Source organism: Trichechus manatus, unplaced genomic scaffold, assembly GCF_000243295.1.
Source record: "Trichechus manatus latirostris isolate Lorelei unplaced genomic scaffold, TriManLat1.0 scaffold00109, whole genome shotgun sequence".
Classification (NCBI taxonomy): Eukaryota; Metazoa; Chordata; class Mammalia; order Sirenia; family Trichechidae; genus Trichechus; species Trichechus manatus.
In genome coordinates this window covers 1,747,904-1,760,694 of record NW_004444045.1, presented here as the reverse complement: position 1 = coordinate 1,760,694, position 12,791 = coordinate 1,747,904, and the positions used below count along the sequence as shown (strand labels likewise).

At 37.8% G+C, this 12,791-nt stretch overlaps 1 protein-coding gene across 1 annotated transcript in view; it reads left to right on the top strand.

The window, feature by feature from the left end:
- PPP2CB (protein phosphatase 2 catalytic subunit beta) overlaps positions 1-12,791 on the top strand; it is a 31,360-nt gene that overhangs the window by 8,826 nt on the left and 9,743 nt on the right. Inside the window, exons 2-3 of the mRNA XM_004383385.2 lie at positions 8,414-8,623; positions 11,781-11,954. Of these exons, the coding sequence (XP_004383442.1) occupies positions 8,414-8,623; positions 11,781-11,954 (384 nt within the window). The remainder of the gene's footprint in view (positions 1-8,413; positions 8,624-11,780; positions 11,955-12,791) is intronic.

Genomic DNA, 12,791 nt, shown 5'->3' with positions numbered 1-12,791 from the left:
TTTTTTTTTTTTTTTTCCCTTTTTTGCTGTCGTCAGTTTGATTTCGTATAGATCTTAAAAGAGCATAAGCTCAAGGCGGGGTTTTTTTACTAGTTAAGCTTGATCAGGCTTGTTTGATCAGGCTTCTTCTATGGAATCTTTTATCAAAGCATTCAGTGATGGTAGCTGGGCACCGTCCAGTTCTTCTGGTCTCATGACAAAGGAGGCAGTTGTTCATAGAGGCAATTAGTCACACATTCTGTATCCTCCTCCTATTCCTGACTCTCCTTCCTCTGTTGTTCCAGGTGAATAGAGTCCAGGTATTGTGCATTAGATGGCCACTTGTAAGCTTTTAAGACCCCAGGCACTACACAACAAACTAGAGGTGGAACAGAGCACCAAACACTTTAGTAGGCCAGTTAACTGGGATGTCCCATGAAGCCAAGACCCTAAACCTCCAAACCAAGGACCAAGTCCCGTGAGGTGTTTGATAGTACATAAGCAGCCTCAGCAGCAACTCTTTTTTTTTTTTTGTCATCGTCATAAATATATCTATCACACAACTTTAGGCAGGATTCTTAATAGGAAGAAAAAGCAGAGGATGGGCTTGTATGTGAGGGGCTTGAGTTCAGGAGGCTCTTTTAGTACGGTGGTTAGAGATAACCTCTCAAATTCTTGATAATGTGATTTTGTAATCAAAAAGGATTCTTACTTCATACCAAATTCTACATGACAAAAACTTTAATAAATAGTAAACAAATGAAATGTAATACCAAAACACCTGAAGAAAACATGAGTAGGTTTATCAGAATCGGAATGGATCAGATGTAAATTTTTTTTCTGTGAATTGAATTGGCATATTATTTTTGTTTTGTTTTAATTTGGTGGTATTTTGTCTTTTTGTTGATCTGCAAACTGTTTGAATATTGAGAAAGCCATTTGTCGAGTTTAAAATATTCTTTCCAAGTTTATTTTTTGTAACTTTTACTGTACAAGTTTTAGCATTTTTATGTAGTCATAATTATCCATCTTTTCCTTAAACTTTAAGTTTGCATAAGAATCACTTGGGGGAAGAATTCAGGTGCCTTGACTCCCTCCATCCCAGTGACTGATTGATTTTGTTTTGGGTAGGCCCAAGAATCTGCTCTAATGTAGAAATTCAGATTGCAGTTTGAGAAATGTTACTTGATGGTATACTTGAAGATTCTGAAATTTACCTCTTTGTCTGTCCCCACCCCCCATTATTTTGGAAGTAATTTTTTTTTTCTAGTTAAAGTGTTAATATTTCTTTATAGAAAACCTATTAAAAGTAGTTCTCATCATATGACTTACAGTAGCCTTCTCATCATATGACGTACAGTAGCCTTCTCATCATATGACATACAGTATGGAGCATTCATCTTTTCTGTGCTTTCATGAATTGCCTGGATGTATCTCTGCCAAGTTCATTTACCTTCACCGCCATCCTTCACTCTGTAGATTTAAACTTGGTCTTATCTGTGTCCCAGAGATAGTTAGGCTTTGTCTAAGTCACATTAAAAAACACTCGTGAGAATTCAATATAGAATCACAAGGTGAGCGGAAAAGGGTTAACCCAGCAGGCCAGAGACTGCTGTCCTTAGAAAAGTTTGCTTGCAAGGCTGGCCCTTGGTCGGAGTTTGGGTTTTGAGGGTTCCCACCATTCCCTGATAACAATGACTCACTGTGCCTGAACTGTTTATGCAAAAATATGGTTTATGCATGAACACCTGCTCCCTTTTAGGAGTCTAGAATGTTGGTGCATGATAGGCGGAGGGTACCTATATGACCAGCCCCCAATAAAAACCTTAGACACTGAGTGTCTAATGAGCTTCCCTGATGAACAACTTTTCACGTATGTTGTTACAATTTGTTGTTTGAGGAATTAAGCACATATTCTGTCACTCCGGAGCTCTGGTGGTCCAGTGGTTAAAAGTTTGGCCGCTAACCAAAAGGTTGGCAGTTCGAATCTACCAGCCACTCCTTGGAAACCTTATGGGGCAGTTCTCTATCCTGTAGGGTTGCTATGAGTTGGAATTGACTCAACAGCAATTGGTTTGGTTTTGGATTTTGGTTACGTGACTCTGCTTGCAGTTGGTTATCTCAGGACTTTGTCCCATGTACTTTGTCCTTTTGCTGATTTTTACTTTGTATCCTTTCACTGTAATAAATCATAGCTGTGAATCTGACATGGTATGAGTCCTATGAGTCTTCCTAATGAATCACTGAATCAATGGTAGTGATTGTGTTTGGATTATCAACTGAGCATATATAGTATGCTGTCTATATAGTAGACAATATCGGCTCCAGTTGAACTTAATGACTTGTGCTGTTGAATTTGATTTTTTTTTGAACAATGGTGGGAAACTGTCATGATGAATAAACTTGGTTTCTGGTAAGATTGTTTCATTTTTGACCTGAAACATTTCTGAGCCGTAGCTTTCTCATTTGTCAGACCCCATAGGGGATGCCTTGTCATCTCTAAAAGTCTTGTCAGTTCTAATTGGGATTATACCTTGTTGTGATTGGTTTATGGGACCATGTGTCTCAGCTGGCCAAGGAGATGTAGCAGGAATGGCTGAGTGAGACTTCTGGGAGAGCTTTATAAAATGGACAGACTAGGCTGGCATGTACCCATTGGCCTTTTGCAACTTCTGCCTTTTCAGACTAGGAAACCACATGCAGTGCCTAAAGAGAGGCGACAGTTCTGTTTCCTAAGGGTGGCAGAGAAAGTCAGTGGGAAGACTCTGCTGCCCTGATGACCCGTGAGAAGCTGGCTGCCCGCCTCTAGATTCTTGTTACGTGAGAAAAATAAACTTACCTTCCCCCAAAAAGATTATTTCAGTACAGTGATGACTAATATATTGCCACACAGTTAAAAATCAACCCTAAATGTATTTCATTTTGGAGAGGAATATATCGATATGTGCAGATTGTACATTTGGGAAGTCAAGACTTCGTATTTTAGAATTACAGACTCGTGGATAGCTAGTCTAAATGAAGAAACTGTAGGAGACACAGATATTTCTTATGGTTATACAGCTAGAACTGGAAAGACAACCCTCACTTTCTGTACACGTAATCTCATTCTAACTAATTACAGAATATATGAGAGAAGAAAATAATATGGGCTGCATTGTTTGTATTGCTTGTGAAGACTATCAGGCTAATTTAAGTAGAGAAGGCATTTGTTGGAAGAATTTTGGTAGCTCAGAATGAAAAGGAAAGCTGGAGAACCAAGCCTGGAAAATTTTGCTGGAATAAGGGAGGTTAGAGCCACAGTCAGCAGGAGCCGTGGTGGTGCAGTGGTTAAGCGCTGGGCTGCTAACGGCTGGGCTACTAACCGAAAGGTTGGCGGTTCAAACCCATCAGTCACTCCTTGGGAGAAAGATATGGCAGTCTGCTTCTGTAAAGATTTACAGCCTTAGAAACCCTGTGGGGCAGTTCTACTCTCCTACAGGGTTGCCGTGAGTCAGGATTTACTTGACGGCAATGGGTTTGGGGTTTTTGTTTTTTTTTTTTGGTAGAGCCACAGTCAAAATCATACCTTAGGACCTTTTTGGAGCAAACACTGGTGAGAACACCACAGCTGGATATAACTTGCCATTATCCCTGCTGTTTAGTGTTACTTCAAATTAAAAATCCGGCTGTGTGCATCCAACTGGCATAGATGAATCTGAAGATAGACTAACTTGTGATTCCTACAGTGTGTATACGGATTTTCATTTTGATTTTTGTTTTGCATATTCTAAAATCAGTACTTTGAATTAGTATAATAGGAAACTAATACTCACTACAAACAAGTTAGAATGAATGGGATAGATGTAGAAACGTGAACTCACCCTTTACAGGGTCTCTGTGTTTCTTTGATGTTACATGTAGGTCAACAGAACAGATACGTGAATATAGCAGTTTTTAACGTTTTTGGTCTTATGACCCCTTTATACTGCTAAAAATTATTGAAGACTACAAACAGCTTTGTTCGTGTGGGTTGTATCTTGATATTTACTATACTGGAAATTGAAACAGAATTTTTCAAATATTCATTTAAAAATAACAATGGTAAATCCATTACATGTGAACATAAATATTTTTTATTAAAAAACTGTTTCCCAAGAAAACAATTTTGTAAAAAGTGTGACAGTGCTTTATATTTTTGCAGATCTCTTTAATGTCTAACTTAATAAAAGACAGCTGGGTTCTCATATCTCTTTCTGTAGACAATCTATTGTTTTGTTTGAAGTACATGAAAAAATACAGAAAATCTCTTTATGTAGACTTAGGAAATTAACTTTTTGATGTTTAAGGTGCCGGGGGGAGGCTTTAAATTAAATTTTAAGTTAATTGTATAAAAATAGTTACAAGCCTTCTTCCATTTAACAGTCTAAACAAAGTTGGCCAAATTGGAGCTTTATGTTCTCAAACACTTTTGTATAAATTGTTTGTTAGGGTTTCCTACACTGCAAACAGTCAGGAACATTGGTGTTTTTCAGAGAGAGAAGAAAGATCCTAGGTTAAGGAAATCCTATAGTTATTCTTGGGAACCTTAAGGCTAGAGGAAGAAGTTCTCTAGAAGACTCTTCTAGGCTAGGATCTCTACTGTCAGAGGTCCCCAGATGACACAAACGGCTAAACGCTTGACTACTAGCTGAAGGACTGACAGTTCAAATGCACCCAGAGGCGCCTCGGGAGCCAGGCCTGGTGATCTGCTCCCAAAGGGTCACAGCCTTGACTCAGTGTTGGTGTTGGTGGTGTTATTTGCCATCGAGTCGGTTCAGACTTAGCAACCCTATAGGACAGAGTAGAGCTGCCCCATCAGGTTTCCAAGCGGCTGAATTTGAGCTGCCTACCTTTTGGTTAGCATCCGAGCTCTTAACTACCATGCCTCCAGGGCTCCAACTCTTTGGAGCAGTTCTGCTCTGCACACGTGGGGTCGCCATAAGCCGGAACTGACTCAACAGCAGCTAACAATAACAAGGGTTTCCTAAAAATGTGGCTTCTTAATTTTAATTAAGATTGACCAAATCAATGATATTTTAGACTTACAGTAATTTATTGTACAAATACATTTTTGTGATGTCAGTATGTTTCTGTCATCCTGTTGCTATAAATATTTTCCCATACTTTTCCTTTTATCTCTCTTTGTATGCAGAAGTTTTTTTTTTTTTTTTGCTTAGTTTCACCAGTCAGCAGTACCGGTGCTTGAGGCCAGAGAGCTCACTTGTTCGTCTTTGTCTCCAATGTCTAGCCTACAACAGACTCCTGACAGATGTTTATTATTAAATACATGAACTCTTCAGGAATATTTTGATGTGTCAAGTGATTGCTGGGTGTGGCATACATCAAAATGAATAGTTTCCCAAACCAATAACTACTGTCCACTTACTATATATAAATCTTTTTTCTGTTCTTGGTAATGCTTCCTTTAGTGGATTTTTAAGTAGGATTACCATTTTAATTCTTAATGTCAAATGAGTTAAGGATTCTGTTTTAACTATTTTTGTAAAATGTTGGTTGTTTCTATTGAACTTAAAAAACGAATTACTTAGTGCTTGCTAAGCAGGTGACAGTGATTTTTCCTGTTTGTAAACTTGTTGCTATTATGATTTTGTTTTTCCCCCAGTAGATAGTTCCGTTGCAGGAGGTTATGTTGCTGTTGAAAGACTTCTGATAATTGTTTTGTTAATCTTCAGCAATCATTCTTTCAGAGCGTGGCTGCTAACCAAAAGGTTAGCAGTTCGAATCTACCAGCCTCTCCTTGGAAACCCTATGGGACAGTTCTACTCTGTCCTGTAGGGTCGCTATGAGTCAAATCGAATCGACAGCAACACATTTGGGTTTTTTTGTTTATAGGATCCTTCTGACTGTGGGATTTGGTTTCTGTTAATTGGTTCTTAGGTTAAGGATTTTTATAAGTACTTTGCCTCTGTGATCTAAACCAGCTATTTGAAGATCCTAACATGATCATTGCAAAAAATTGTTAGAGCAACTTCTTAATATGGAACTGTTAGATGATTTTCCTTATTAAACAGGTGATCGTATCATTTTGTGACTTGCCTTTTTCATTCATCAGATATCCTTTATATCAAATATACTTCTATAAATTCTTGACTATTTAATATTCCATTCTATAAGTGTACATTTTTTAGCTAGTCAGTGGGTGTTTATAGTTTCCAGTTCTTTCTCTTAAAAGTAATCATCCTTGTACTTATATTTATACATATTTAGATATGAATTATTTTATCCATAGTATAAATGTCTGAAAGTGGAGGTGCTTGGTCTAGTAGTGTAACCAGGTATCAGTTAGGGTAGGTTGGTGTATATAGAAGAAAACCCAAAATACTAGAGACTTAAATAAGGTAGCACTGTGTACTTCTCTCACATAGAGGAAAATCCAGAGGTGAGCAGTCCAGAGATAAGGTAGCTCCACAAAATTATCAGGAAACCAGACACCCTTGTGTATCAGTTTCCTGTGGCTGCTGTAACAAGTACAAACTTGGTGGTAACACAAACTTATTGTCTCAGAGCTCCTGAGGGCAGAAGCCTAGCCATAATCCTGCCAGGGGGAATTCAGTTCCTGTCTTTTCCAGCTTCTGGTGACTGCCAACATTCCTTGACCACATCACTCTGCCTTCATATGGCCTCCTCTGTGTATATCTGTCTCAAAACTCCCTATTCCTCTCTTGTAAGGATAACCAAAAACCAGACCAGTTGCCGAGTCTGTTCTAACTCATGGTGACTCCACATGTTTCAAAGGAGATCTGTGCTCCATAGGGTTTTCAATGGCTGTGACCTTTTGGAAGCAGATCGCCAGGTCTGTCTGGTGAGGCGCCTCTGGGTGGATTTGAACCGCGAGCCTTTTTTTACATGTGGTTGAATTTAGGGCCCATGAGGATAATCCCGGATAAGCTCCTCCTCTCAAGATCCGTAACTTTAATCACATCTTTTGCCATGTGAGGTAATATTAACTCTTTTGCCATATAGTGCAACACAGAAACAGATTGAGAGTAAAGAAATAGATAAGAAATACTACACAAAGTTAAATAAAAGAAAATAGTTGTAGCAGTTTTTGTATCAGATTTCAAGGCAAAAAGCATTATTACGGATAGAAAGGGTCCTTCGGTAATAAATTGACTAGGGATCTATGACGATCTCAAATATGCATGTATTGAAAAACATAGTCTCAAAATATGCTATGCAAAGACTACTAGACTCACGAGAGGAATTGACAAATCCACAGTTACAGAGGAAGACTTTCACACTGCTCAGAAACATGTAGATCAAGCAACCAGAGAGTTATTAAGTATATAGTAGATTCGAACATACAGTTTGACCTCATGGATGTATGAAACTCTGTACTAATTATTAGAAAATACATGTTCTTTTCCAGCATACATGGAATGAATGTTTATAAAGGTGAACTGTGCACCACGCCATAAAGTAAGTCTCAACAGATGCCAAAGGATGGGTATTATGCAGACCATGTTCTCTGATCACTGTGTAGATAACTTAGAAATTGATGATTTTAGAATACGTAACAGAACTTGCCTTTTCTTTTTTTCTTCCCCTTACCTCCTTGGGCTTGCACCCCCCAAACAAGCTATCCTCACTTTAGTCCTTGTCTCAGCTTGTCTTTTCAATCCCAGTGCCAATAATAGACTGATTTAATTACTGTAATAAGTCAGAATAATTGTGAAGTGGAAATCCTGTCCTTATTCAGAACTGTTCTGGCTAAATTGGCCCTTCAGTTAAGCCTTCCATGTGAATTTTAGGATTAACTTACTGGTTGGGATTTTGATTGAATTTACAAATTAATGTGGAGCAAATGGATATCTTTAAAATATCAGGTCTTTCCATTGATGAATATGGTATCAATCATCATTTACTCTGCATGTCTGTATTAATCCCAGTTCTTATCCTCTTATCCTCCATGGTTTTTCTGCTTCTAATCTGTCGTAGCTCTGGACATAAACAGCTTATTAGAATTTTGTACATACCAAGTAAAGAGGCCCCAGAATAAGGCCTAAGAGACTCTTCTGGCAGGTTGGTGTTGAGGTGTATGTACTTTTATCTGTTCTTGTTACTTCAGAGGCCCTTTTTGTTTTCTTCCTGGTTCTGCACTCTTTCCTGCTAGGCAAGGTTGCCAGATACATGAAGTATTAATGAACTTGCATTCAATCAGTGCTTTTAATTTTCCAGTGTTTATACATAGATTCTGTACTTTAGGGCCTCTGAGTGATATAGTCTAACTTGGCTTGTTAAGTATAAAATAACTAGAATAAAGAAGTGGAAGATGGGCCTAGAATTGGTCTAACAATGTGTTTCTTTATAGAAGAATTGAGTAATTGGTGACCTTTTTTATATTCTGTAAATAAGAATATTTATGCTTTCATTATTGGTTTTATTTTTCTAACAGGCTAAGGAAATTTTAACAAAAGAATCAAATGTGCAGGAGGTTCGTTGTCCTGTTACTGTTTGTGGAGATGTTCATGGTCAATTCCATGATCTTATGGAACTCTTTAGAATTGGTGGAAAATCGCCAGATACAAACTATCTGTTCATGGGCGACTATGTAGACAGAGGTTATTATTCAGTGGAGACTGTGACTCTTCTTGTGGCATTAAAGGTATGATTAATGAAATTTGATTTTTTTCTTTAACATTTAAACCAGGCAATATGCCTCTATGTGACTGTATGTACATATATTCATATATATAATAAAGCACATGGGGGCACAGTTACAGGTACTTAGACAAAACCAAACACCTCGAGGTATTTGATTTCTGGGTTTGAAGGATTAGAACCATTGTCTTGTGGAACATCTCAGTCAATTGGCATAATACAGTTTCTAAAGTTATGTTCTATATCCCAGTTTGGTGAGTAGTGTCTGGGGTCTTAAAAGCTTATGAGCAGCCATCTAAGATGCAACTATTGGTCCCTACTCATCTGGAGCAAAAGAAAAAGAAGGAAACCAAAGTCTCAAAGAAACTAGTTTACAGGACAGATAGTCTACACAAACCACGGCCTCATCTACCCGGAAACCAAAAGTGGCGCCCAGCTACTGCTGACAGTTCTAATCAGGACCACAAATAGATGGATCCTGATAGAATGGGAGAAAAATGAGGACCAGGACCTCAAATTCCTAAATAAAAACCAGACCTACTGGACTGGCTGAAACTGGAGGACTCCCCAAGCCTATTGCCTGAAGACTCTTCAAACCTTGAACCAAAACTAACCCCTGACGTCACCTTTTGGCTAAATTATTAACTGGCTCGAAAATAATATCCCATAGGTATGTACTCCTTTAAAAAATCACCTTTTTGAGACCAAACGATCAACAATCACTTTAATACAAAGTTGAGAATGTAAGGGTGCAGGGAAACTAGATTAATGGAAACAGAGCAACCAGAACAGTTCATGCACTGTGAGGAATGTAACCAGTGTCACTGAACAACTTGTATAGAAATTGTTGAATGGGAACCTAAACTGCTATGTAAAACCATCACCAAAAATACAATAAAATCTAAAAAATAAATAAATATAATCTCTTCGTAAATTTAAAAAAAAAAAAAAAGAAGATTTAAACCAGGCAAAAGTCAAGAACAGCCATATTGCATTGGATCGTCTGTTCTTTTTATGGTCTGTTCAGTTTATAGCCCTTTAAAATAATAAACCCACTGCCGTCGAGTCAGTTCTGACTTATAGTGACCCTCGAGGACAGAGTAGAACTGCCCCATAGGATTTCCAAGGCTGTAAATCTCTACGGAAGCATACTGCCACATCTTTCTCCTACAGAGCAGCTGGTAAGTTCAGACCACTGACCTTTTGGTTAGCAGCCAAGGCTTTAACCACTGCACCACCAGGGCTCTTAAAATATTGGTAGGTTTTAAATTTCTTTAAAAGAGAGATATAACAGTGATACATTATGCCTCTCCTGCCTACTTCTGGTAAATGTATCATTCTCTTGGATAATCCATAACTAAAGGCTTAGAATCATATCTGACTTAGTAACTTACCCCTCATATTTAGTCACTTAAGTCCTTTTCATTTCTTGCTTTGAAATGTTTCTTATTCCTGTGTTTTTCTGTTTTGACTGTCACCACACAGTCCGTATCCTCATCACTTAACACTTCAGTTATTGCAGTGACATGGTAACTACTAGTTTGTCCTCCAAAATCTGACCCTTCCAAATCTACCTTGCATATGCTACCAGATTAAATCTCTCTTATTTAACACTTCCATCTTGTTACTTCCCTGCTTGCAGACTTTTCAGTGATTCCATGTTGCTTATAGAATCACGCTCAAACTCCTTGGCTACCCTCTCTGTGGTCTGACCTGAATTTGCCTGCCTGTAGTTGGTAGCATAGAATCCCTGGGTGGCACAAACAGTTAAGCACTTGACTGCTAGCCAGAAGGTTGGCGGTTTGAGCCCACCCAGAGTCGCTCTGGAAGACAAGCCTGGTGATCTGTTTCTGAATAGTCACAGCCTTGAAAACCCTATGGAGCAGTTTTACTCTGCGCAAGTGGGGACGCCGTGAGTTGAGATCGACTCAGTGGGAGCTAACAACTTAGTAGCATAAACTCTTCACCTCAAATCACAGAGTTTTCAATGTTCAGTCTCTCCCCATATATTTCCTTATCTTATTTCCCCACATGGTTAATTTCTCCCTCATTTCTTATTTCTTCTGCCTTGACTCGGCTCAAGTCCCACTTCTTCCTTGAAGCCTTCAGCTGTTTGGTTTGGCTCTTCCTTACTCTAAATCACCATTGAACTTAACTCTCTTACCTCTCATTTCTGTTACGTAGTAATTTATTGCCTTGTGTTTGTTTCACTTACCTTCCTAGTAAGATTAGATTAGTCCGTAAACGTTAGAGGCTGTGTATTACAGCACTTGTGTAGACCTGGCCCCTGGTTTTATAGCACCTAGCGTAATAGTAGACACATAGGGAATGCTTAGTAAATATGTACAAAGTATGCGTTTGCAGCTTTTTGGTTAATTTATGGAATCTGATTCTTTTTTGTACTTATCTGACACATTCCTAACTAAATAGTATACTGTAGAATATTCCTCTGTATTTTGTCATAGAACCAAAACCCGTTGCCATCAAGTCGATTCTGACTCATAGCGACCCTACAGGACAGAGTAGAACTGCCCCATAGGGTTTCCAAGGAGTGGCTGGTGGATTCAAACTGCTGAGCTTTTGCTTAGCAGCTGAGCTCTTAACCGCTGTGCCACCAGGGCTCCTTGTCATAAAAAGGAAACTATTAATACATTTGAAATCTTGCCTAGATTTGGCAAGGGCCTATTTTGTATTTTTATTGGCAACTACAATTTTCCTGTGAGAAATAAAAGTTGAAAAGGGAAGAAGTAGTTAGACTATGAGGGACTTTGTCTTACATCCAAGTTTCTGATCTTCAGTATCCAATCACTAGTAAGTACTCATAGCGTTCTGGAAAGATTAAGAAGAGTAATGATAGTTTGAAGATGAAGAAGACACAAAGAATCAGAAGTTCATTATAGTGATATAGCTGTCAATTAATAAGGATTCCAATGAGGGCGGTATAAATAGTAATGAAGAAGGATGACTATAAAAAATATTTCAGAGGTTGGTCAGTAGGGCTTGGTTACCTGAGAGCATGAATAAGAAAGTTTTTTACTCCGAAAAAAATTAACATTTACTTTATTAGTGGACAAAAGAGCCATTTAAAACAAATGGGTCAGTGGTTAATGCACTTAACATGACCCAAGTGAAAATGCGAATTTCTTTTGCGTTTCTTGCAGGTGCGTTATCCAGAACGCATTACAATATTGAGAGGAAACCATGAAAGCCGACAGATTACCCAAGTATATGGCTTTTATGATGAATGCCTACGGAAGTATGGAAATGCCAATGTTTGGAAATATTTTACAGATCTGTTTGATTATCTTCCACTTACAGCTCTGGTAGATGGACAGGTGTGTATGTGTGTGTGCTTATATCTCAGATCTCAGGGGGGTTAAAAGTATGAAAAGATATTTCTGCTAGTAACTTAAGGTCCAGATTTACCCATGCTTCTGCATCTCCTTGGCCTTTCATCTCTTTCCTTTATACTTAAAATTTCAGGACAGAACTGGATAAATTTTATTTACATTTAAACCAGTATTTTCCCTGTTGTTTTCAAATATGTGTGTAAACATTTTCACTAAAAGATAAGCCAATGTTTTTTTATATTAGATAAATATTGTAAATAAATGCTTCAGACCCTGATGTATATAAAAGTGTTTTTTAGAACTATCTCCATACATAAGCTTCGTGTCTGCTGGTTGCCATTAATAACTTTTCATTCTTATTTTCATGGTAATTACAAGCAGTTATATTGTGTATTACGCCTTCTTTACTAAGAAGTAAATGCTTTGCTTCCACCTGTAACAAGTTTTGCAGACATACTATAAAACATTCAGAAGTATAAGAAGGAAATTGTGCAAGTGTCCTGTAATCCCCTTTCTAGAGGTAATAATTGTTAACATGAACTGATTTAAATATAAAACATAGGATTTAATTTTACAATTCTGAAAAATTTACAGTTTTAAATTATAAAATCCCAGAGTTGTCAAGGGTTGCTGATGGGAATATAATTTGGTAATAATCTTTTCTGTGTAATCCTGACAGTCCACTACATTTTTTAACACTGTAGTAATTTATTTAAAGAACATTATTTTGCCTAGACTTGCTAAAATGAGAGAAAGCAGTGTGCTGGTGATGTATTTAAAGGGTGTTAAATTTCAATTTAGGTTGCTTTCATTTTTTTTTTT